This window comes from Choloepus didactylus, chromosome 8 (genome assembly GCF_015220235.1).
Source record: "Choloepus didactylus isolate mChoDid1 chromosome 8, mChoDid1.pri, whole genome shotgun sequence".
Lineage (NCBI taxonomy): Eukaryota > Metazoa > Chordata > Mammalia > Pilosa > Megalonychidae > Choloepus > Choloepus didactylus.
In genome coordinates, this window is record NC_051314.1 from 110,665,577 (window position 1) to 110,692,699 (window position 27,123).

A 27,123-nucleotide genomic window follows, 5' to 3' on the forward strand; every position below is an offset into this window, starting at 1 on the left:
GACTTAATATTTGAAATAAAGCATATTTAAACTTCATATTGAGGTTTGAATTTAATATATTTAGTATTCTAAAAACTATAAATGTTATCACTTTTAGCATTTTGATTTATAATTCTAGAAGTGTTCTAAAACTTGATAACTAAGAGCAGATTTGGGGGATATTAAAAGCTTTCATAAGTTTCCTTCCTTCCCCCTTCTGCATGAGAATATAATTTTTTAGGTGATTTTATATTTGAATAGTCTATAACTTTTAAAGAAACCAAACCAAGATAGAGAAATTTACAGCTGATGATGTGGTTTAGAGTCAAAGTCAATTAATTTTTCTTTCTGATAGAAGTATATTCTCTGAATATATATATATAAATCTTATATTATCTATTTTTAAATTAAATATAATAGAACCATTTTGATTCAATATCAGAAGCTGGCACTTTTCCTAAAGAACTTTTTCAGTTCTTTGCATCAGAAAGTATTTGTTTATAGAAAAAGAGAGCCAAAAAACCCAAGGGGTTCATTATTTTAGATAATATCCCATAAGCTTTTCAATATTGTAAACTTTTTGTTCATATGCATTCAAGATGCAATTCTGCCATAAGTAATGCATGTTTGACTATGAATGACTCATGTTCATCATACAGATTTACTTAAATTCAGTCTAATAAACAATCTCATCTGCTCTAACCTTTGCAGAACTAGACTGACATCAAGTGGTAAATCTTTAAGGAAATTCCTCTATTTCCTGTACAAGTTTTTGCCAGCATTGCAAAAACTTGGTTAGAATTAAAATTCTCATTTTTAATGTAATGTCTTATAATTGATTTTTAGTGAGAAATTAAAAATATGCTTTGCTGGATTCATTTAATAAAAATAAGAATGTATTCTCAAAACATGAGCAGATTGGCTTAGTGGGAAGTGAAAAAGACTAATTATATAGGAAGAGGACATTGAGAACAGATTGATCATTGATAATTTAAGTAACTGAAAAGTTGTCAAGGCAAAGATGTTTATTTGGTTTCATGTATGTTAGTTGGATGATAGAACAATTTGAAAAGTAGAAAAGGCAAAACTGAAATGTTACAGACATTCAAAGGACATTAATCCATGTAAGCAGAATTACAAGAACTTGGCATGGGAAATATGGGTTAGGAAGCAGTATATCTTGCCATCATTTGAAATAAAGTCAGGTAGTAAATTTATGAAGAAAAAGATGGATCTAATTTATAGAATATTGAAAGAAAATAAAAGATAACACTTGTAGTTTAATATTCTCATAGTACTATGTCTTTACTGAAGTATTAGTTTCTTTCTGGTAATGTACATTTTACAAATAAGTGATTTTGAAATTAGTCTGGGAAAATTAACTTCATAATTCTGATAAAATATGACATATTTGGTAAAGATAGTCAAATTATTTTGTATTTTACCTGTATTTTGGAAATATTTAGTCACTGCTTTTCTATATTACCATAGAAAATCAAGAAATTGCCATAGAAAAACAAGTAAGAAAAATAATTGTTGATATGGTTTTTATTAATGCTAGAAATTGTTCATCCATACTTTATTTGCTGTTTTCTCTGATACCATGTATTATATGATTCATCATCAATTTAATGATAGCTTTTCAAGACAAAAGAAAAGGAAACACTACTATATTAAATATGCTTATTAAGTACACATTCTTGTTTTAGAAACATTGAAATGTGGGAAGATGTTTTAGAGTAGAAAAATGTGTTACACCACACAGTAATATATCATAAAAGTGGTGTATCACTCAAACATTTATTATAATTTATTTTGTGCCATGCACCGTGTTCAATACTAGGTATACAAAGATGACCATCCCCTTGCCTTCATGAAGCTCTTATTCTGGGAGGACAGATGAACATGTAAATGATTTCCTGTGGGGTGTGGGGTGATAAAACATACAGAGTTAAAGAGGAAGATATGATTCACTTTATGTGGCAGAGAAATTTATAGAGGTGGTTATTCTGGAGCTTGGTTTTGAGGAATATATAGAAAACGTGGATTTATATTTCAGACAGTATATTTACATCATGTTAATACTTCTTCCTTCAGCATGAGAATATAATTTTTCGGAAGTATGGTTCTGAAATGTCCAGCATTTGCATAATAGCATCCTGGCCAGTACTTGTTTGATGATGTTTACACAGTTATTTCATACTTAAAAAGTTTACCACCCAGTATACAATGTCTTGGTTAGTGTAGCTTCTTTTTTCTTTTTTTTTTTTCCTGTTCTCTTTTGTTTTGCTGTCTTGTTTGTGTTAACTGCAGTGAAAAAAATATTTTTATATAGCAGGAAGAAGGAAACTCAATATCTGAGAATTTATTTTAAAATTTTTTACCTTTTCTTATCTTGTCTCGTATGTTTGTGGCCCATGACAGACATTAGGAAGGCAAGGTAGATCCTGCTGCTAGGCAGAAGGATGCAGCTTTTATGGATCTTGTGTGTAACATGCCAGTAACAGTGAGTGCATGGTCAGATTTGCATTAAATCATTGACTACAGCAAGGAGAATGGATTTAAAGTCAGCAAGACTAGAGAAAGACTAGCGACCAGTTAGATTAGATAGTAGTCCAGGCTAGGTAAGTTATGTGTTTTGAGCTAGGGTTTGGTGGCGATAGGAAATGTGCCAGGCATTCAGAATTCCGAGTTACTTACAATTAGTAAGTCATTCAGTCCTCAAAACAGGTCTGAGGTTGGCACTATTCTCATCTTGTACATGAGCTAAGTGCAGCATAACGATTAGTCCAAGGCAAGATAGTTAGAAAGTGTCTGAACCTGAGTACTCTGGCTTTAGAGCTTACACTCTTATCCATAAATTCAAGAAACACTTAGAATGTAAGACCAGCAGGACTTAGCAATTAGTAGTAAAATGTGGGGAGAGAGACAGGCTCTTGGTGGCTTCCAACAGAAGTACAGGGAGGGATCATGATTGTTCCACATATCTCCAAGTCTAAAATCCCCGTAAGCTACTGATTCCTGTTCTTTGGAAACTCACGTTTATTTGAAAGCTGAGCTGTAAAACATATTTTAAGAGTAGGTTTTGATAGTTCTAGCTCATTATTTTTCAGATGGCTATCATCTTTTTTTTTTTTTCTCATAACCTTATCACTAAAAGTATTTCTGAATAGCTCAGACATAACTTTTTACTCACTAATGGGTAGATGAGAAAATATATTCTTTCTCTGTATATAGGATGCCTGCCAGCTGAGTTTTTCAGCAAACAGCAAGGGAAATATAAGGTGGCTGTTTAATGTGGTTTGAAAAGTGCTAGTACAAAATAGCTTCCAAACTTGGTAAATATTTTTAAGAGTGTTTTAAGTCCTATGCTAGTTAAAGCTAATTTTTAAAACTAGATAAGTTATCTTTTGTTTTTGCAAACATTTTTAACAAGGTTTTGTTTTACACAAATTGTAGAATTTAGGGCATATTATTCTTATTAGGATTTTCTCAATCTTATAATAGTAAACTTTTACTAGTGATAAGGCAAGCTTTAGATTAGTGGTCTGAAATTAGGAAATGTTACTACCTTCTCTTATCCAACAGAATTATAGTTGTTTAGAAAATTGACCTTATTTTTGGTGCAAAAATTAATAGTAAACATCTAGAAAAATAATAAGCATTATTATTGCTTTGAAAAGATAATTTAATTTTAAAAAAATGTGAGTCAGTTAATGTAAGGAAATATGTATAGAATGTATATATCAGTCTGTTCACCCAAATTAAATTTTTTTGTTTTTAGTTTTCAGTTTTTAGTTTTATTCAGTGGATTTTATGGAGTGCCTACTATCTGATGAGAACTGTATTTGGAACTGGGGACATCATTGTTAAGCCTGGCAGACATCCTATTCACACACCCAATCTGGGCTGTTTCTTACACCACTTTGCTGTGTGTGTGTGTGTGTGTGTGTGTGTGTGTGTGTGTGTGTATGCATGTGTGCATTATTTAAATGGAACTTGGAACTTGAATTCCACTGATGATCTCAGCAATTATTCTTTTCACTACATCTGAGAGATATTCATGAACAGATGTACAAACTAAGCCTTAAGTAGTTAAGCAGGTTTTGATTTTTAGTATTTTAATATGGTTTTCAGGAAATAGAGTTCAAGAAAGTATACATATAGCATGTATGATATGTGATCTTGTCTTCAATACCAGTAATATTAGAGTGATGAATATATATGTAATTGAATATATTCCTATAAAAAATTTCTTTGAGGAGTAGGTTACATATCTTATTTTTTTTTTTTTTTATTGATAGTAAAGATATTCTAGTTTGGTTCAAAATGGATTGTATCCCAGCTACCATCCTAACTAACATCCCAAATTACTGCATCGTGATGTTTACTCTGTATTAACCATATCACTTCTTCTGTAGTAAGACTCTCCTTCCATAGTTTGGTTCTGAATCTCCACCCAGTGTGAGGTTTTGTGCTCCCTTAATCCTGAACTCTCTAATTTCTATTTCATTAGGGTACATTTATCTTCTTCAAAAGATTGTTATGGGCTTAATTTTACTTTCATGTATTTGAGAATGTAGCTTTTCATGTTGTCCATTAACCTGATAGATTATCATTATATTAAAAACCTTTATTTGCTCCATCCTAACACTTTATCTCCTCTTATTTAGTTAAAAATTAGGTTTAATAACTATCTGTTTCCTTTTTTTCTTTCAACCAGATTAAAAGATTATTCTTAAGGGTAGAGTAATTGTCTCCCAGCGCTATGGAAAAATAGGTAGTCCAGGTTTTGTTGTTGCAAATGCATGATTACCTAAGAATCTCAAAGGGATAGAGTTTAATAAAAGGTATATTATATGGAGGGGTTCACTTCTTTGCTTTCTGAGATATAAACTTTTACTGTCATTTTAAAATTCTTTATCAGTTTACCTACACTTCAGAAAGAAGATAAAATGTTAAAAAGATGGCAAGATATCAAGCTATGGTCATACTCTAGAAAAGTAACAGTAGTAAAAATCAATTAATTGTGATGTTAACACAAGTAGACCTTACCCTTGAAAGGGACACCAGAGAAGTATTGATCTAGAGCTCAGTTAATTCCTCCAATTAGATCATATTAAAAGATTTACGATATTATCTATGAAGAGTTTTGACCCATTGAAAAGACAAAGTAGTATGCAGTATAATTTGAAGAAAATACCTTTATATAACTATGTATAATTCTTTAGATATTTGGGAGAAGATAATATTTAAAGATGAAGGAATTGTTTTTCTTGACATCTCTGAAATATTTATTAAACGTGATATCACATCTCAGCTGTATTACCTTTCAGGTGACTAAATTATATCCAGTTTATTCATTTATGACATATATAGTTGCCATAATTTTTTAAACGAGACTCTTTATTTTGCCTTTTATACGAGTGTGATAGACCCTTAATTTTGTACTTTAGTAGGGTAAATAAAAAATTCAGATTCACTATGTTTCTTATAAAAAATTAGTCAGCAGTTTATAAGCATTAAAAATTCCGTTGTAGGGATTTTATTTGTAATAAGTTAGGCTGATTGTAATTACTACTTGAATATTCTCTGACTCACCTCTGGCGTGAGTTTAATATAGTTTTTGAGGAAAAGTTTAACTTTTCTTTAATATTAAATAAATCGATTAATCTTAATTATACAGTTCCTAAATTTAATTGCTAAAGAGTTCACCCTTTGGCTTCTTGCTTACAGTATTAGATAATTATTGTTAATACAATTACTAGTTCGTGATTTAAGTGCTCCCTATTGTATGCTTGCCTTGCTTTCACCTAGAATTTAGGGCCATTACTTTCTGTAACCATTTCAGTGAGCTGCCATAGTTTTCAGTCTGTACTGTCACCTGATCCAAGCATGCGCCAAAATATCCACTGTTTTTGGCTCCTGTCTGCTGAATCTGCTTTGCAAACCCTTTTGTTCTTTGAGCTTTTGCTTTAGCTAAAAACCAAATTTAAGGAATTTTTGAAGTATGGACATACGCCATTTGCTTTCTTAGCTTCCATGTTATGTAAATCTTTAGCTTTTATTAAACTTGTAAATACCTTATTGGAATCAACAATGGCATCCCCATGTGCAACTGTGTGGCTCATGTGTCAAAATAAAGGCTGCTTGTGAATTTGTCAGAAGAATATGAATGCTACACTTGCGCTGCATTCAGTTTTTTGGTTTTTTGTTTTTTTAAATCAGCCACTTATTTCATAGTGTATGGTGTAATTATATGATTATTTTGTGTGTTATCCCAAGGTAAGTTTGATATAAATAAACTTTGTATCTATGTGGTTACACATATCTCATAGTAATTATTATTACTGATTTTTCTGCTTAGACATGCTGGCCATTTCTAAATAAATAAATTTTTAACTTCAAATAAGTAACTTCCTCCATCTTCATTATTTTAGAAACAATGTTGTGGATGACTTCCTGTAAATTTCCTTTTTAAAATAGAAACTTAAGCTACCATGTATTATTTGTTGTACAGATGCAGGCAAACCTAATGTAAGAAATCCATTCTTATTAAAACTAGTATACAATTATTTGCCTTAGCAAATAATATTTATACTTCGAAAAGTAAATAGCAGGTTTTGCTAGTGTGTTTAAGAAAAGTTAGACTTTTATTACATATGGCATTTCAGGAAAATAATTATTTTCTATACTGAGATATATTTCTAATTTCCTTATGCTATCTCTTTTCACAGAATCATAATTAATTTGATAGAGTAGACTTCTTGAATAATAGTTTATCTTATAAAAATTCCCTTTTAAGAGAAGATGATGGCTATTCACATTGGCCCACAAACATATCTCAGAAGAAAAAGAATGGATTTGAGAATGTATCATGTGCTGTTAATGTATATATTTCAGTTTGGAATATGAAGAAGTTCTCTTAATACAGGAGTGTATGTGCAAAATAGGACCACCTAATTGTCTCATACATTTTTAAATTCAAAATATTGATTGGTACCACCACATTGTAGTCTTTTCTATTTCTCTTCCTTATCTTTATTTTATCTCATACTTTGATCTTTCCCTAAGTTTTCTGGAGTCTGCATATCTTTCTCATCATCTGAAACAAAGCTTTAGAGTAGCTCTGTCTTGCATCAAAACCTTAATTCAAGAATTGACTGTCATCATTTGTAGTTCTGGCTCTTATCTCCTCATTTTCCCCCTTTGCTAATCTCCTCCCTGTGGAGGAAACAAAGTCACATCATATCAATGTGAGCTACAACAAGCCTCTTACCCTTTCTTTACTTTGCTGTTGTCAGTATTTTAGTAGTAAGTATAGTTCTACTTAGTCTACTTATTTGGAAAAACATTTTGAAAATTGGATGTATACTGCAATTCAAAAATAGAAAGTGTTTGGATTGTTTGATTTTCAGTTTTAATAGTGCCTTTTATGTGGAAAATTTACAATAAGAGCTTAGCATCCCATTTAGAGTTAATTACATTTTTTCCTATCTCACATTGATCCCAAATGGGAATTGCCACAGAAAGAAACTAATCAGGATATGCTGATTATAGACTGTTTCTGTTTTTGACATCTTTGCACATAAAAAGTTACTATAATCTGCAGCTGCTGTTCACCAATAGTTTGCAGCTAAATGGAAGTGATTAGAAAGTACATGTGGCAGATGCTCCAATTACAATGCTCCATTGCAAGCAATATTGGACTCCCCTATGGTAATAAAATACAATTCTGTGATTATAAGCCATTTTCTTAATTACAGAGTGATACAGGGAGTTTATAGTGTCCTGAAATTTGTCCTTATATACATTAATCGAATTGTTTGTATCAATCCTTTAAATGTGTTTCCTTTTGTTTGTTTGTGTGTTTGTTCTTTGTTTTTGATTGGGTGGTTCCTTTTTTTCTTTTAGAAGGATGGCTACAGATGGCTTTCTCTCTTTTAACATCGACAAATCTTTACCTTGGAAAGAACCCAGAATGTATTGGGTTATAAAAAATAGGTACCAGGAAATGAAATTAGAGTAAAATTAAATTTATGGATATAACACATAAGGTGTTCTCTCAGTGAGATGAGACATAGGATAACCTCTCAGTTTTAAGGTTATAAACTGGAAACTCTGGGTCTATATTTAAATTTTATTTGATAAGAAGCATTCTTACAGGTGTCCCTTACAGTAATAAAGCAAATAGAATTTGGCTGTTAGTTTTACAGCAATCAAGTTTAACAAGTTAAATATTATGCTTTTTAAGAAGTAGCATTTTAAAGATTTGAATTTTAAAAATCTGTTATAGAGCAATACTTCTGTACCCCCCCACACCCCAAATATGTTTATTTTAACTATTTCTTATTCATTTAGACAGTGTGCTATTGAGTAGTGAACTGATTTAAAATTTATTTTTCAGATGAACCAGAAACTCGAGATGCATGGTGGGCAGAAATCAGACAAGAAATAAAATCACATGCTAAAGCATTAGGCTGCCATGCTGTAGTGGGCTACAGTGAATCTACTAGCATCTGGTAAATGAGAATAACAACTTGATTTTCTAGATTTACACCTAGATTTAAATTTATACCTAATTTACTGAATGTCATCGGAAAAGCAAAAAGCTTTGTGCAAATAGAGAGAAAAGAAGGATAGCAAAGTGGTTAGGAGCATGGGCATTGCAGTATATCAGATCAAGGTTCAAATGTTATCTTGCCACTTAATCACTGTGAAACCTTGGGAAAGTGACAACTCTCCTGAGCCTCAGTTTATTCATTACTATCAAATGTGATTATTGAGGAATTAAATGAGAATGTAATACTGGCCCATAGCAGACACTCGAGTTTATGATTCTTCTTGCTCTACCCACTGGGACCCTTGCAATTCCTAACCTATTGTAAATGAACTCCCATGTATTTTTAAAGTTAGTCTGTAAATTCATTTTGCCTCCTTTCACTAATTGTAATGTAATTCTCTCCTGTCAGTAAATCATCCCTCTTTACTCTGCCAAGTTAGGAAGGGGCTTCCATACTCTTGGTTCCCAATTTCTTTTTCTGTTGACTTCATTTGAACAACCTCTTCTTTAAATTTCTCACCATTTGTGGTTCAGAGTTATCCACTTCCAAACTACTCTTCTGCATTTCTTGATTACTTCTCTTCCATCTCCAGTCATGCATGACTTTCTCCTAATAGTCTGGCATTGTAGTTTCTCATTCTCAAGTCCTCTGTCCTCACTTGACTTTCTGTTGTATTTCAGACATCATTATTTCTTGAAACTCTTCTATTTAAAAAATGTGAAACTATAAAATTTCACTCTCAGATCACAACTTAATATGTTTCTACCCATCCCATTTTCTCGTTGACACCTATTTTTGTTCTTGACCCTTATCTTAACCAAGAGTTTTCCCAGTTCATCCTTAGGTTCTGCATTCACTTAACCATTGTTGAACCCTACTTTCAGCCCCTTCAAAAGTTTAATTGATAGCACTTTGGAAACCTTTGACCTTCTGCTATCTTATTTCCACCTTCTATTCTTAGGTAATTCTTACTGCCAGATTTCTCTGCCCTTGTGATGATCATTATTGTTAGAGTAAATGAATTAACTATACTAAACGTGGACATTACAGAGCAATGCTATTTAATATTCTTTGGGCCTTTTCTTTTCCTTTGCAGACCATTTATTATATTCTCAAACTTTCCTGTTCCCATAGTAGTTTTTTCTTAAACTACTGACTTCATTATCCTTTTACTGCTCCACTCCCTGGTAGATTGTCCTTGCCTCATTCATTGATTTAGTGTCATGCACTTTCAGGTCCTAGGGATACTGTTTTAAAAGACATCCTTCTTGCCATCAGATTCATGTTCTCCTGGAGAATTATGACAAGTTTAATAAATTTTATGATAATAAGTATCCCTGGATGCTTTGAATTCCAGAGGGTGGAGTTCAGAACTAGCATTGGAAGGAAGTATCACTGAAATAAGGGATGCTTGAACTGAGTCTTGGAGGATGAGCATGGATTATATAAATGTAGAAAAGAGACATAAGGGGAACATTCCAGACTGAAGGAAAAACATGTGTGAAGAAGGCCAGAGCTGTAGATGCAGCATGACTAGAGATAGGTTATACATGTAAGAGTGAACAGAAATGAATCCATTTAATTTACTTAGAAATTTGAATTGATCTCATGCAAGCTCCTTAATTTCTTTCTCTAGACTTCAAATAAATGTCTTTTTAAAAATCCCATCTCTTTTTCCTGTTCTAACGCATCTTAATTACCATTACCATATAAAACTTGAAATGCATTTCTGCTCTTGTAATTACTTGCTTCAGAAACCTTCAATGGCTCCATGTTATTCAATGAATTAAGTGTTCACTCCTGCTGACATCCTTAGTGCCCACTGGTATCTGAGCATTTCTCTATTCATAGTTCCAAGTGATCATTTTTTTCCTGTCTTTTCCTTATGTTTCTGTTCCATTTACCTCTGTTTCTAGCATTTAACACCCATGCTGTTACTTTTCTCAGTTTCTTTGGGTGATCTCATTCAATACTTGTGTTGATTGTTTAGTTTTTTAGTTTTCAAATTGGGTGATATGTAATAAAGAGTTTTGAAGAATTATTTTGAAAATCAAATTGAAAATCAGTTTTCTGTCATACGTATAGTGATGTAGCTTAAGCTCCTTTTAGTATATTTTGAATAAATTATATTATTTGTTTTAGATCCCTTTATATTATTAAGGTTAAATCAAGCTATAGTAATATAGACATTTACATAGTTGCACTTTTAGAATACTTTTAATGAAGTTTAATAAGCTTTTAAATAGATTATTGCTGGATTCAGCAGTGTTATTTGTTACTGCTTATATTCTGAAACATTTCAGTTTCTCAGCCTTGCCATATTTTAAAGAAAGCCATTGTCATTATATTATACTTTATCTCTTATTCTCCATTTTAATAAAGTTACACTACTTATCTTTCTAGGTTTAGGAGGTCATCCTATATGAATGTTTAGTGCATCATACAATCTAACTTGAATTTAAATGGTCACCTTTGATATTTTAACATTTTCCAACATTACACTGCCTAAGAATATTAACTTGTTTGTGTGCTTGTTTTTGTTACAGTGAAGAGGTCTGTATTTTATCTGCATCCGGCACGGCAGCTGTACTGAATCCTCGATTTCTGCAGGATGGCACCGTGGAGGGCTGTTTGGAACAGAGGTTGTCATGGCAGCCTGGCTTCTTTTCCAAAGGGGCAGAGAGGGGAGAGGTTGACTTTTTACCCTCAGAGCCAAGATGGTTCTTCTCTATGTGGGTGGGTTGAAGTGGTCCAGTGTAGAAATAAGGACAAAGCACTTCACTCATGTTTAACCAACTAGGGCAACAAAGAAGTATTGAATTCTGCCCTCTTACACATTATTGTTTCTAGTAGCTTGACATTTATGGCTACAATTGGAAAATTTAAAGTATATATATTTTTGGTTTTGTCACAATTTAGAAATAATTTCCTTTATTTGATTTTTCTCTTCCTCTCCTTTCCCTTGGTCTCCACAGTCCCCGCCAAAAAACCAGAAAAAGTTCATGAAACAACTTTCATAAAGTTCTTAATTTAAAAAATAGCAAAATATTGTTTTGTACTAAAATTATTTATAAAAGCTTCATGGAAATTGAAGTATAAATTTAATATATGTGAAAATAAAAGCATTAGATAAAATGAGCTTACTGTTTTGGTTTATTTAATTATTGGTCGCTTTAAACTGTTAACTTCCATAAATGTAAAAAAAAGCTTTCCATAAACATGAAAATTATCAGACATATATAGAGAAAACTATTAGTTTGGTACTGAGTCTACCTGAAAAATATAAATCTTAATTATTCCCTTTTTTTCTGTGTTGATATATTAAGTATATATTAAGGAAGAAATAAAATATTCTGTATCTGGTCAAATTTAGTATAAATTTGCAAGTCTCTATATAACAAAGAAAGATAGCTCTGGTACTCAAAACAGAATGCCTTGGCCAGTTTCTTCTTCTGTCAGTATTAATATGGATTTTCACCATTATATATTCCAGAGCTGTTAAGTCATCATAAATAAGTGAAGTTAGGAAAATTTTGAAGTATACTAAACTAAGTTGGAATGTTTTATTGAGAAAACTGCCTTTGCCACTGAGTTGATTCTCCCAGTGCTGCAATATAATTCTCACGTGTCGGTGGATTTAATTCTTGAGGAGAAAGAAAAGCCTAATTTAACAAATGATCTTTCCCATGTCATGTGGTTATTTTTGTTTTGTGGCTTGGATAGATACAGTGAGTGCTTTTATATGGCAGATGCCATCCTTAGTTGTAAAGGAGGAAAACCTTTTTTTCCCTACTGTAAAATTATTCGTGCTCTCTAGAGAAAATTTGGAAAATATAGGAGAGTAAAAGGACAAAAAGATTCCCCATGGTTTCACTGTTTAGAGACAGTCCCTTTTGTACATTTCGTATGTGAAATGCTTTCATAAATTGTACTACTTTTATTTTTTATTCCTTATAAGACTTTGCACCATTTATGTTCAAATTTGTGTGAGGTGTTTAGTTAAATTTGCTCCAGTTTTCATCCTTTTGTGCCTCCTAGTAACAATGGGCTTTGGATTCAAACAAACTGGAATTCAAATCTAGGGTCTACTATTTAGTACTGGTGTGACTGAGCAACTTACGTGGTATCCCAAGTTCGTTTCAGGCTAAGTGGAACTAAAATTTGCTGAGTACCCCCATCTGCTGAGGATTATATCGGTTTATGTGCCTGTGTGTTTGTATGTGTCTGTATGTATGTTTGTGTTTAACTGTAGTTTTCTTACTCTTCCAAAAAAGCCTTTCCAGACAGTTCCTATTTTTCTAACCTTACAGAGGAGGCTCTGAGAGGTTAAATAACTTGCTCAGAATCACAGAGCTCAACTCAGATCTGTCTGACTTCCCTGTCATTTCTGATATACCAGAATGCCATCTCAACAGTAAAAGAATAATATCTGGGAGTAATTTAATGTGAAAATTCAGTGAAATCATATACATACATGCAAAGAATGCAGAAAGCCTGTCTCCTAGTGAGTGTAGTATGAGTTTCCGTCCCCCTTATTAATTAGTCTATTTGCCAAGATTCAACTTCTAAAGGCTTGCTTTAAATTAGGGAATGTTGAGAACCCACATCTTTCCAGAGCGCTCCCTAGATGTGGCTGGATGAATGTCTGGAATTTTCTCTGGAGTTTCCTTGTGTCTCCATTCCTATTCGCCTGATTTCCTCAAATTTAGTGAATAAAAATATGCTAGTGAAACACTTTAATAAGGCTAAAATGAATTCATAAACAGTATATTACAACAAAAAGTTTATAATGAATGGGATGTTTCTGGGTGGCTCATTTGTAGTTTATGCATGATCTGTATATGTTTATGCAACATACAGGCCTTTTGGTTTTTCAGAAATGTTAAATTTGAGATCTCTGAGTATACATATTTTTTACTTTTGTTTTTCTTCTCAAGTAGATTTGATTATACATTAATATTTTTTCCAAATTTTTAGGTTGTCCAGTTTTTAAAAATACTTTCTTAGGATTTTTTTTGTGAATATATTTGTATCGAGTTTGTCAGCCAATAGGAAAATGTCACCTTTGTTGTTCAACCATTTATTATTATTTTTTTTAATCTTCATTTTATTGAGATATATTCACATACCACGCAGTCATACAAAACAAATCGTACGTTCGATTGTTCGCAGTACCATTACATAATTGTACATTCATCACCTAAATCAATCCCTGACACCTTCATTAGCACACACACAAAAATAACAAGAATAATAATTAAAGTGAAGAAGAGCAATTAAAGTAAAAAAGAACACTGGGTACCTTTGTTTGTTTGTTTGTTTCCTTCCCCTATTTTTCTACTCATCCATCCATAAACTAGACAAAGGGGAGTGTGGTCCTTACGGCTTTCCCAATCTCATTGTCACCCCTCATAAGCTACATTTTTATACAATTGTCTTCTAGATTCATGGGTTCTGGATTGTAGTTTGATAGTTTCAGGTATCTACCACCAGCTACCCCAATTCTTTAGAACCTAAAAAGGTCAACCATTTATTTTTATGTTGTATCCTTTCACCAGTGTTTATGCAAATGTTTGTAACTTGTATGCAGAACAAACTTTGGGATAGTAGTGGTCTTTGTCAAGTGCTAAGTCACCAAACATGAATTGGTGCAAAATGACTTTCTGCTTGTATAATCCTTTTCTCTCATAGGAAGGTGTATGGTTCTCATTTAACGGTATTTGTAATTCTTAACATAGTGGTACTCTTATAGCCTGCTTTGGTAGAAGTTCTGCTAGAGTTTACATACCAACTACTGTATGTGTGATATGTTTTTGAAAAAAAATGTGTAGAATTTCTAGAATGCCTGATTTTTTTTTCTTATGTATTTATAGGTTAGAAGAAAATTTGCCCCCAGGCTGTGGATTTTGCCATATACCATATGATGAACTGAATATGCCATTTCCAGCTCATCTCACCTATTGCTATAACTGCAGGAAACAAAAAGTTCCTGATGTTCTGTTTACAACTATAGACCTCCCAACGGATGCAACAGTTATTGGAAAAGGTTGTCTAATTCAAGCAAGGTACGTTTGTGTAAATAGCATTTGGTGTCTCAGAAAAAGTATGGGGTTTAGAGTCAAATAGACTTATTTTCAAATATCTGCTCTGCTGTTTCCTACCTATGTGACCCTGGGCAAGTCATCCTAGCTGAACCTTGTATTTTACCCTATGTAAAATTGGGAGGAAACATACCCTCTTTATAAAATTCTCATAAGTTTATATGCAAAAGTATTTTTTAAACTTTTAAATTTTGAACAAATGTTATAGGGATTATGAATTAACCTGCGGCAGGCTAGGGATGTGACTCACTATAGACTACTTTAATGACATTAAGTATGTTACACATTTAGTGCTATGTGGTTTTTCTTTTACTACTTCACTTAGTTGTTAGTAGTTTCTTATAAAATGCACTGGAGTAAGAAATGTGAACTTGTGGCAGGTATACAGGAAACAGCAGTAACTTTCCATGTCAGGAGCAACTGCCGGGTCACCAAATCCATTGGGCATTTCTGTTCTCATCTTACTTGACATCTCAGCATTAGTTAAACAGTTGATCATTTTCTTCTTCTTGAGGCTCTTTTGACCTCACAAGGTCACAATTAATGTTTTTCTTACCTTTATGTGTAGTCTTTAGCCTCTTTGTTGACCTCATTCTTGATCCCTGAGAGCCTTGGCCCCAGACCCTCTTCTCAAAGCTCTCTTCCTAGTTGAACTCATCAACCCCTATAGTTCTATATACTATCTATATGTCTATGAACCCCAGGTTTATAATGCCAGTCCAGAACTTTCTTCTGAGATTCAGACCCATCTACCTTTTACCTGACACCTCCATTTTGATGTGTCATAGGTGTCTCATACTTGTCCAAATTGAACTGCTGATTTTCTCTACTTCTCTACTTAAATATCTTAATAAACCTCTCCTTTCCGGTTCTTGATGCCAAATCTTGTAGTCTTTGATGTTCTTCTCTTTCCCAACCTCCCCTCCTCAAATTCATTACAAAGTCCTGTTGGGTTTTCTTCTCAAATATATTTCTAATCCATTTACTTTTGCTCTCATTCCTCTTGCATCTTAGACTCTATCTTGGATTGTTTTTCTTCTGCCTGAAATATATCCTTTACTATTTATTTTGGTGGGTCCACTGGTGGTGAATTGTTTTGTTTTTCTGAAAATTGAGTTATTTTTTTCTTGAAAAGATATTTTGGGATGGCAGTTATTTTCTTTTAGCATGTTGAACATGCCATTCCACTGCCTTCTGACTTTCATTGCTACATTGAGAAATTATCTCCTACTCTTAACTCTTGTTCCTTTGAAAGTGACCTGTCTTTTTTTATTGGCTGTGTTAAGAGCTAATCTATTTCTCTCTGGTTTTCTGCAGTTTCACTAAGAAATGCTTAAGTACAGATTTCTCTTTATAATAATTGTTATTCATTGGGCTTCTTGAATAAGATTGGTGTCTTTCATCTGCTTTAGAAAACTTGTGAATAGGTATTAACTCTTCAGTGATTTATCTTTTCTCTGTTCTTGGGGATCCAACTGAAATATGTTAGATTTTCTCACTGCCTCCTCTATGTCTATTACTCCCTTATCTGTACTTTCTGTCTTTTTGTCCCTCCTTGCTATATTTCGGATAATTTCTTATCTATTATCCAGTTGTTTAGTTCTCTCTTCAGATGTCTCTAATATGTTGTTAAGCCTCATTATTGGAGTTTTTATTTGTTGTTAATCTATTATCATTTCTTGAAGTTTTGTTTTGTTCTTTGTCAAATCCAGTATCACTTTTTATAGTCTGTGACTGATTCTATAATTGTTAATTTTAATGTCTGAAATCTCTTTGATGTCTGTTGTTTCTGCTGGTTATTGTTCATGGTGTCTTGTTTCCTTTGTGCTGGTCAGTGAACTTGAAAATTATTTATAGGAACAATTTGAAGCATAGGGTGACAGTATCTTCCTCTAAGGATGATCTGCACTTGCTTTTGTCAGGTTCCTGGGAACACTACCGGTACACGATCACATTAAGCAAGGTTAAGGCTTGAGATTTCTTAGAATAACAGGTGATTTGAAACCAGATTGCAGTTATTTGAAAGGGCTGGTCCACTTCTGATTCACCTTCACCTTGAAGGCGTAGGCCTTTGGAGCATCAACTTATTGTAGGGACATTTTGTGCAGTCCTCAGGCTTTATTTCCTCCTCTTTCTTGTGAAGTTGTTAATAGAAAATTGATATTAAGTAGACTTGTAAATGTCTCCAGAGCAAAATAGCTTTTGTGCTTAAGTTTCAGTTTTCTTTTCAGTTCTGACCAACTATTTATGTTGTTCAACTTTATGCTTTTTCCTCCCCTCTTTTAAACTTTTTAGTTTGAATTAATTGTGATTCACAGGAAGTTGCAAAAATACCCTTCTCCCAGCTTTCTCCCACTGGTACCATCTTATAGAGCTGTTATAGAATATCCAAAATTAGAAAATTGACCTTATTCAGTTTTCACAATTTTTAAAATTTACAATAATTTTTGTGCTTATGCTTGTGTGTATCTGTGCAGTTTTATCTGATGTACAGATATTTTTATACATTTTATTTTATTTTAGTAATTTATTTTTTCTTCTTTTTATTTTTATTTATTTTTCATGTATAGATTTTTGTAACCACCACCACAATCAAGACACATAACTGTTTTCATCACCACAAAAGAACTCTCTTGTGCTGCCTTTTATATTTATTTCCCTATTACCTAAGATCCTACCAAAAATACTGTCCAGTAACTAAATTATTTTCCTTCCTTAACAGGTTATGTCGCTTAAAAAAGAAAGCACAGGCAGAAGCAAATGCTACAGCTATTAGTAATCTGTTGCCATTTATGGAATATGAAGTGCATACTCAACTAATGAATAAACTAAAACTCAAAGGAATGAATGCTTTGTTTGGACTGAGGATTCAGATCACAGTGGGTGAAAATATGTTGATGGGCTTAGCAGTGAGTTTCATTTTTTGTTTTGCTTTGTGATTTCTGTAATTGTAGATTTTCTACTATGTAGTTCAAAGTGTCTATTAAAAAGACTTATCTAGAGAAACTGGCATCAACATCTTTAAGGTTGGGGACATTTTAAAAAGTAAAAATTCTGGCAGTTGGCTTTCAAATATTTTAAAGGGCTCTGACTATAACCTCAATAGCTAGATTTCCAAAAATTAACATTTTTAGCTTGTTTAGTAGGTTGGCCACCATTGTTCTAGACTTTATTATTGCTAAAACAGGGTTTCTCCATCTTAACACTGTTTACATTTTGGGCTAGATGACTCTCTGTTGTGGGGTGCTGTCGTGTTTATTGTAGGATATTCAGCAGTGTCCCTGGCCTTCACCCTAGCACTCCCCCAGTTGTGACAACCAAAAATGTTTCCAGGCATTGCCAAGTGTCCCTCAGAGGGCAAAATCAGCTCTGGTTGAGAACCACTGTGCTAAAATAATCTTTAGGTTTAATGGAGAAAATAAAGTGAAACATATGAGAGACTGCCACTATTAAAAGTAAATTACCTATTCATTCATGAAAATTTATTTTTTATAAACTTTTTTTTTTGCTAAGCTTTTTCTTAATGTAATTTATTTTTTACAATCATCATAAGATAAAAATTTAAAAAGTAGAATCAGGTAAGGAGTGTAAAATAAGGCCCTCTCTCATCCCTGCCCTCCCCTTCCCCAAAGTCCTTCCCAGAGACAAGCAAAAACTGTTACGAGGTATGTTTTGTGAGCCCTTCCAGAGATGTCCAGTGCATGTATTGATCAATGCTCTGTATCTTTTTCCTACAATACAAAGACCACGTTCCTAAATAAGAGAACTTATGAACTATAGTTATGTTTTTGGTTTGATTTTTTTTTTTTTTTCTTCTGATTATTTCCCCTTTGTTTTTCAAGTCTGCAACAGGTGTGTATTTAGCAGCTTTACCAACGCCTGGAGGCATTCAGATTGCTGGGAAGACTCCTAATGATGGCTCATATGAGCAGCATATATCTCATATGCAAAAGAAGATAAATGATACAATTGCTAAGAACAAAGAGTTATATGAAATCAATCCTCCGGTAAGTATAATTAATCTATGAATACATCAGTTATTGTTTGGATATAAGTATTTATGAGGTTAACTTATTTTGTATATAAAAGATGCTTTTTTTCACTGCCTCCATTAGGTCAAAGTCTTATTGTCTTTCCAACCTATATGTTTTTGTTCGAATGTCTTCTTTTTAGGGAGGCCTTCACTGACCACCCTATTTAAAGATCGCAATTTCCCCTTCCACTTTGGGCACTTCCTATCCCCCTTCCCTGTTTTATTGTTCTCAGGAACTTATCACAGTGTGTGTGAGAGAGAGAGTGAGTGTGTGTGTATGTTTGTGTATGTATATTGCCTCTTTCTCCCAGTAGAATGTAAGTTCCATCAGGGCTGTATTTCTAATGCCTTAGAACAGTTTCTCACATTAGTAGCCTTTCAAAATGTATTTGTTAAATGATTAAATGAGTTGTTTGAAGTGCTCATTTTTAGTGGAAACAAAGATTGCTTATCTATGGTGAAAAATATGAAAGAATACTGAGTTTTTCAGTTTCGTCTTTTGTCTTACCATTTTTACCAACAGTCGTTTCTATAGTCACTCTTCTCACCAAGTTTGTGATAGGTATAGTAATCCCTTCTTCTCTGCAGAAGCCTTGTAGCCGTGGTTTGAATTGAAAGAAAGATGTATTGGAGTTAAAATGAAGCTATTTCTTTCTACGAATCTCTGATAATGAATCTTTTTCTCAAAAGCAGTGTTTTAGATAACATTATTACCGTTGCTGTTATTTTATTGTTTACATATTATTTAATTTTGGCTGGTCTTCTGGAAAAGTGCATCTGAGTTTTAGTCTCAGACCTATATCTTTCATCATATTATTTGAGTAAAGTTGTTAAATGAAGGGAGAGTGTTCCAACCCAGCTCAGCCCCAAGACTGTAGAACACATCAGGCGTGGAGTTAGGCATGAGTTTAATTAGGACTTAGGACAGGAAATAGTTCCATGGTGGTGGCCAGCCAGGAAAAACGGAAGTTAATGCTCTGCAAAAAGTTGGGGCGGGGTGTGTATGTGTGTGTCAGCGGATGGTTTATAAGGGTTAGAAAAGACATTCCATAGGGTGTGAGAACAGAATTTTGGCAGAGTCTAGTAACACAAGAGTGTGGAGATTTATTATCAACAGTGATCAGGAGAGGGGAGTTTTAATGCTTTAAGATACCATTTATATATTCTTTCCCCCCTGGGGAGGTCTGATGACCTTTAATGTCTGTCCTGGTCAAAGTAGGCAGCTACATGCAATAATTTACCTTCACTGTGGGGGAGAGGGGGGAACCTGGGCCCTGGTCCTCACAGGGAGTTTTAAGGATATAACCTAGAGCTGCATTGTTTACTGTGGTAGTCACTGGCCATGTGGTCATTGAGCACTTGTCTGAATTGAGATGTGCTGGAAGTATAAAGACACACTGGATTTTGAAAACTTATTGTAAAAAAAGAATATAAAATATCTCATGGATAATGTTTTATATTGATTACATATTAGAAATTTAATGTTTTGGATATATTGAGTTAAAATATTTTATAGAATTAATTTCATCTGTTTCTTTTTGCTTTTTAAATGTGGCTACTAGAAAGTTTAAATTACATGTGTGGCTTGCATTATATTTCTATTGTGCTGATCTAGGCTTCTTTAAATTTAATAAAAATTGATGTGTCAATATATTAACACTTAAAAAAAGCTTTTGTTAAAGCCCTCCATACACTTCTTTACTGACTGCTCTTTGCAGTACATTATATTTCTTTTGTAATTATCCTTTGGTATTTAAATACCTACTAATAACTTTTATGCCCTTTGGGGAGAATGATTTGCAAAACTATGTGTTAGAATTCTGTTTATCTTCATTTATAAATTCTAATGAAATGAGCTGAGCTCCTTTACTTAATAGTGCTTATTACCTCCATAAATCCCTCCTGACCTCCCACAGGAAGAATTGCCCCCTCTTCCAGTGTGCCCCTGTTGTGCCTATATATACTTCTAAGTGTCTGTTACATTTTACTGTAGTTAGTTTTTACGTGTCTTTCTTTACTACAATGTAAGCCCCTTGAAGACAGAGACATATTTAAATGAGAATGTGAATTTATCAGGTTCCTTTATCAATCAGTAAATATTTATGGAGCTTTTACTGTATGTCACAGTTTACATTTCAGAGGAGTTGTTAATCTATTAAGATTTTTAAAATTTCAGCATATATGAATGTCATGTATTGAGTATGATTGTGTTATTTCTACAAATTGACATATCAATTTATGAATCTTCTAATCCATCCTCCCTTATTTCAGATAAGATTCCGTTAACATTGTTTTAGCATAACATCTCAGAATTTGGTCGGGGAAATCAGTGTACAAGATTAATTACTAGACTACTACACACATTACAGTTTTGTCTTTTCAATTTTCTAAAGCATTGTATGCCCATCCTGAAAATGTGAATCAGAGTGTTGCTTCTTTTAGGAAAATAACCCCAGATGAAATCATGCTATTGTTTGATCTTTTTTTCTCAATGTACTTAAAAATATTTCTTAATGCACAGGTGTAATACCACTTATTCAAATTTTGTAGAGATAATTCAGATAACCAAAGTTGTCAAAATAAGCTGCAAAACTTTTAGAATAAGAGTGTCATGATAGGATATCATTATGAAGCAGATAATATCAATATCAGAGAGTAGTTACATTTATTAGGTCTATGGTGTAGTGAACAGAGGCCTAAAAAAATTTTAAGTTACCCTAAAATTATTAAAAGAAGTATGATATCCAGTGGGAAGAACATTGCACTAAGAGGCAAAAGAGTTAGTTTCCTCATTAGTTTCAAACCCAGGCAAACCACTTTACGTCTGAACTGCAGCTCTTTCTCATTTTTTAGATAGTATAATATCCACTCTGTCAAATTTATACAGAGCGGTTAGTTTGGAGTGCACATAAGTTAAGGAATGTGAAAGTATTCCAGATGATTATGTTATAAAAATCTGTGGCGGTAGCCTTTATGTAAGGTATGTACTAACAATGAACATTTCAAACTTTCTTTCTATATAACTTTCACATATAATTTCTTTGTTTTGTTTATTGCTGCTACACCAATATAGACTCTGCCTTTTGCATTTGTGCTCTCATGTCCACATTCTTCCAGTACTCCTTGTGGCCAACAGATATTTAGAACTTCTAGTCAGCCCTGATCTTTAGTTATATGGTAGTGAAGACCTAACTAACCCACATGGGATTGACCTCAAAGATTGTGATTGTAACTATCTATGTTTATTTAGCTTAGTAAGTCCCATAGCAAATATATGCATATTTATATGTATATATGTATACAAACACATGCACACACATATGTATTTCATATGCCACTTTTAACTACGTGGAGCTTTGGAAAAAATTACCAGTGGATAAGAAAAGACATAAAAGGTCAGAATCCTGTTTGGGGACATAAATCTTTAAATCTTTATGGCCTATTAGGACTTCTACATGCCATGTGAAAAATACATAGTCTGGAGTGCTGATTTCTGGTCTGGAAGGACTGCCAGTTCCCTATTCATTGTAGTGTCCTCTCTGTGCACCAGATGTCAGTATAATGTCTGTGATAGTTAGGAATAAATTTCTGGATTATGTGTCAGTAACATTCCTATTACAGATACAAGGAAATACCCTCTGTAAAATGTTACTTAGTCATAAAGATTATACTTAAAGATAGACTTCTCTGAATATATTTTACAGACTTGTTTTTCCCTCACATGTACCTGTCTTTTAATGTAAAAATTTAAAACCAAATTCAAAAAGATAACTTTATATAAAGGAATTATATTTGTTTTAGGAGGTATCTGAAGAGATTATAGGATCCCCCATCCCAGAACCTAGGCAACGCTCAAGACTTTTAAGATCTCAGTCGGAAAGTTCTGATGAAGTGACAGAATTAGACCTTTCACATGGGAAAAAAGATGCTTTTGTTTTGGAGGTAATATTTCATTAGAATATAATGCATTTTTGCAATCAGATCCTAAACTGATGTGTTAATTTTGTGTCATTACAACTGTTATAAATACCAAAAATATAGTTTTATTACGAAATTATAATATACTTGAAATATCAGAATGTGTTAATAGGTTTTTTGTTTAACACCAGATGACTAATATAATAATGCAGATAATTCTGGAATAATTAATATATGGGTTGAAATAAAATTTTTAAATATGAAGTACTTGGAGCTATTTTTATAAAATTGAATGAATTTAAATGAGAAATTTAAGTGCTCTTTTTTCACTTACTATAATTATTACCTGCTTTATATGTTATAAAATGTGCTACACTTATAACATTTTACATGTAATATGTAAAAAAACCAAGTGACTGTAGTGTTTTCTTACTGCTTTTGGAAGATATAATTGAACTTTCATAATAAATATGCACTTATGTGTTTTAGTAACTTTGCTACAGATAAATGAAGTCTGTGCAAAACATTTATGAGCCTCCTTCCTCAGAAATCTGTCCCATCCCACCCCCAGTAAAATGGTTATCTTGAAAAAGATAGATCTTCCTTTGATGTTGGAGAAAAGGAAAGTAAGTGAGGATACTTGGAAATGCTGTGGTAGGATGTCAGTTGACAGGAAAAAATCTGATGTCTGGATCTCAGTAAAGCAGGAAGCTGGAGATAGGATAAAGCTGGGATAAGACAGAGGCTTGAGGCATCAGAAAGAGTGCCAGTGAATGTGATCAGGATGTCAGCTATGGGAGAGAAGCAAGGCCTCACCGAGGGGAGAGTGTCAATTTGTATAAAACCCAAACTGCACAGTTTAATGCCTTTCCTTCCACATTTCTCTATAATCTGAGAATGGAAAAAATGAGGCTTGGTGATAGAATATGTCAGGTCAAGGAAGTAAAGGGTTCCAGTCTGTATTAGAGCATAGTCTCCAAGTATAATCCAATGACCTGTAACAGCAATCCCTGGGAACTTGTTAGAAATACAAATTCTTGGTCCCCAACTCAGTCCCAGTAAGTAAAAATTTCAAGATGGGTCCTAGGAATGTTTAAACAAACTCTTCACATAATTTTAACCATTACCTGAAGTTTGAACGGCACCGATCTAGAACATTATTGCTTTGTCTGACCCTGAAATCCTGGCTAACTAGGGAGGCACATGAGAACAAAGTACTTCAATTGAAGGTAGGCCAGGGGCTAATGGCAAGGGGCAATTCAGTAAGAGAACAGGTGAAGTGATAGGAGTGTGGTTGGAGGATGCTTGAGATCCTATGTTTGGAGCGTTTGGGGGAATAGTGGGTTGAGGTATTGCTACATCTGTGGGTAGCTGAATTAGAATGGGATGAAAGTGATACATGAATTCCCACTGGTGAAGCGAGGGAAAGGTTAGCAGGTCTGCAGGTCAGGACTTAGACAGCAGATACACAGATGAATGTCAGTGTATGTCCAGGTAGATATTTTCACTATTTATTATTCACAATTGAGTACTGTGGTGTAGGAAAAATAGTATTTACACTGATTTCTTTTAGATCTGCCTTTAAATTTATTCCTGCCTAATTATATGGTAAAGCAGTTTTGAATATAGTCAAAAGATTGTTTTTTTTTATTGTACTTTACTAATTTAAATAAGTTGGGATAATGACTGCAAGTCTTTTGAAGAGTGCTTTCGTAAGAGTGTGAGAAAAGATAGTTTTTAAAAAAAATTAATTTGATGCACATTATATGTAAAATATTCCATTTAGAAATAATTGTAATTTTTACTGCTAAGAAATTTATGGATGTTAGAAGAATTTTTTTCAAGTTATATCTTTTAATTTAGGGGAAATGATTCTACTTTTCCTTGACTTACATTTTCCATTTAGTAAATAATGAAAAATTAATTTTTTAAAATTTGAAATGATTCTACGTTTGCTACCTAGATAATAGTTGTAATATTTTTATTTTCAGATTGATGACACAGATGCCATGGAAGATGTACATTCTCTACTTACTGATGTTCCTCCACCTTCAGGTAAATAGAAAAAAATATTGACTTACCTTCAAGATGAAGCTAATTTTGCACATATGTGTTTTAATTTATAATTACTATGGTATTAACTTTATTTTAAAGTGTTTGCCACCATGTTACATACTTATGTGTACTTTGCTGCTGCAAGGTCAAAAATACATGCTTTAAGATATTTATTTTAGATCATAGGTGGAATTGCGTTTTAATCCTTTTATGTTTATAAATGGGGAAAAAAAACCCTATGATTTGTTATGGAAGTTCGTCTCCTAATTATATAGAGTTTTAGAAAAAAGAATAAAAGAATTTTACATTTGGGACTGAAAAATGTTATTCTTTAACACCAAAATAAAGGAAATTTAATCATATATTCTAATTTAATTTGACAGGCTTTTATAGTTGCAATACAGAAATTATGCCTGGTATAAATAATTGGACATCTGAAATACAGGTAATCCTTTTATTCTTAATCTTAAGGAAATACCACATAAGTGACTTTAGTGAGGTCCATTTGTTCCATTTACAGTAGTCTTAATGTATGTTTTCTTTTCAACCTCTGTGTTGCAATTGAATTGCTATCCTTTTTTATACCACATTTGTTATATTGTTCATGATTTGGCAGTTTTTATTTAGTTAAAAATAACAAAATGACATGTTGTTGTATCTCCCCACATTTAGATGTTCACATCAGTAAGAGTAATCAGATTAAGCAGCCTTAACCTGACTAATCAAGCTCTTAATAAGAACTTTAATGATCTCTGTGAAAATTTGCTCAAGGTAGGAGGAATCTTCTGACTACATTTTACTTAAAATTCCTAAGAATCATGAAGTTTTACAAACAAAGTATATGTTTTCTGGAGTACCTTGTACAATTTTTACTTATGTATTATTCTTAAGCAACTCTGTCAGCAGATGAAATGCCAAAGTTGTCTCCCTCTCTTAATATAGCATACTATAACAGAAATATAGTTGGAATTATTTTGTAGCTTTAAACTCATGAAAATCTATTGCATATTTGTAATTCTTAAAAAATATTCTTTCTCCTTAAATTGTTTTTTACTAATTGATAAATATGGTTAAATTCGTATTGTCTGCTTAAATATTAAAAATGTGTTTTAATGTAATAAGAGACAAAATAGAAATGGACCAACTTTGCTTAAATCTTTTTAGCTTTTCAGTGGCCATAAAATTATGTGCATAAAAAATCAGTTTTTACAAATTTTTAAATTAACAAGTGACATTGGTAATATTTTTTATTACATAGAGCCTGTATTTTAAGCTACGGTCTATGATCCCCTGCTGCCTTTGCCATGTAAATTTTACAGTGTCTCTGCCTGAAGATGAATTAATTCAGGTAATTAAGATTCAATGTATTATTGAAGAAGATGTCTAGCTTTTATCAGATCTGTTTTAATATTGTAATTTTGCCACAGTTAACTTAAGTGCCAGCTTTTTTGCCTCAAAACACTGTATACGTATGTTAGCATTAAGCAGACCATGTGTTTCTCTTGTCTGGTCTTTAGTCATCTAGAATCATACATGTGGTACAGTATGTATACAGTGGGGTATGTACTTACGCGGGACTTGTCTAGTCCCTGTCTTTCTAGAGCAGTTTTTGAGCTCTTTCTGGAATATCTAGGTTTATGTATGCTTTTTGGGCTTCATCATATTCTGAATACTTGAGTTTAATATATAATTCTTGCTGAGGATCTTAATCAGGAAAGGCCAATTGGTATAGGTTGTTCCATGGTTCTGAAAAAGATTTGTAAGATACTTATTTGGCAAGGCATATTTTTGCTAATCATAATGTTTCTTTGCTTCTAGGTTACAGTCACAGCAGTTGCAATAACTTTTGACAAAAATCAGGCTTTACAGACCACAAAAACACATGTTGAAAAGTCACTGCAAAGAGGTAAACTCTTAATGGATGGGAAGTACATTTAATGTTTGCCTGTGTCATAAGTCAATGATAAAACTATGGAAGACAGATTAAGTACATGATTACTTCTTGAAGAGATATTACCACTTTCTGTTCATCGTTATCAAAATAACTGGATAACTATATAGCTACTTTGATATTTTTCACACATAGATGAATGACTGACTAGTATTTATGTAGGGAACGCTGCTGTTTTCATAGACTTAGATTATAGCATATTAATTCTGCAGCAATTCAAGGGTTCCTTCCCAGGGTCTGTGGGGAGGTCCTGAAAGCATATGAGAATGCACTAATGTAGTAAGCAAAATTGTGCGCCTGTATATTTTCTCAGGAAAGGTCCCATAGCATTCAACAGATTCCCAGAGATGTCCTTAAATATAGTAAATTCTAGGGAATACCATTCTTAATATATTCCAAAGAAATTCACATTATTAGAAATCTTATATGTTCTTTAGTCTAAATGACTTTCTGGCTAAATGAAGTATTCATAATTAGTAGATTTCAGCATTGAGTTAATATCAAACAGTTAAATGTATTTAA

At 32.9% G+C, this 27,123-nt stretch overlaps 1 protein-coding gene across 14 annotated transcripts in view; it reads left to right on the forward strand.

Annotated features, from left to right (window-relative positions):
- The window catches only part of C2CD5 (C2 calcium dependent domain containing 5), a 96,775-nt gene that overhangs the window by 51,237 nt on the left and 18,415 nt on the right, over positions 1 to 27,123 (forward strand). For all 14 annotated transcript variants that reach the window (XM_037845255.1, XM_037845259.1, XM_037845258.1 and 11 more), the window contains 11 exons: positions 8,387 to 8,501; positions 11,090 to 11,185; positions 14,417 to 14,608; positions 17,367 to 17,553; positions 18,487 to 18,651; positions 22,479 to 22,619; positions 24,587 to 24,650; positions 25,034 to 25,095; positions 25,323 to 25,421; positions 25,909 to 25,998; positions 26,469 to 26,556. In XM_037845255.1, coding sequence (XP_037701183.1) covers positions 8,387 to 8,501; positions 11,090 to 11,185; positions 14,417 to 14,608; positions 17,367 to 17,553; positions 18,487 to 18,651; positions 22,479 to 22,619; positions 24,587 to 24,650; positions 25,034 to 25,095; positions 25,323 to 25,421; positions 25,909 to 25,998; positions 26,469 to 26,556 — 1,299 coding nt within the window. The remainder of the gene's footprint in view (positions 1 to 8,386; positions 8,502 to 11,089; positions 11,186 to 14,416; positions 14,609 to 17,366; positions 17,554 to 18,486; positions 18,652 to 22,478; positions 22,620 to 24,586; positions 24,651 to 25,033; positions 25,096 to 25,322; positions 25,422 to 25,908; positions 25,999 to 26,468; positions 26,557 to 27,123) is intronic.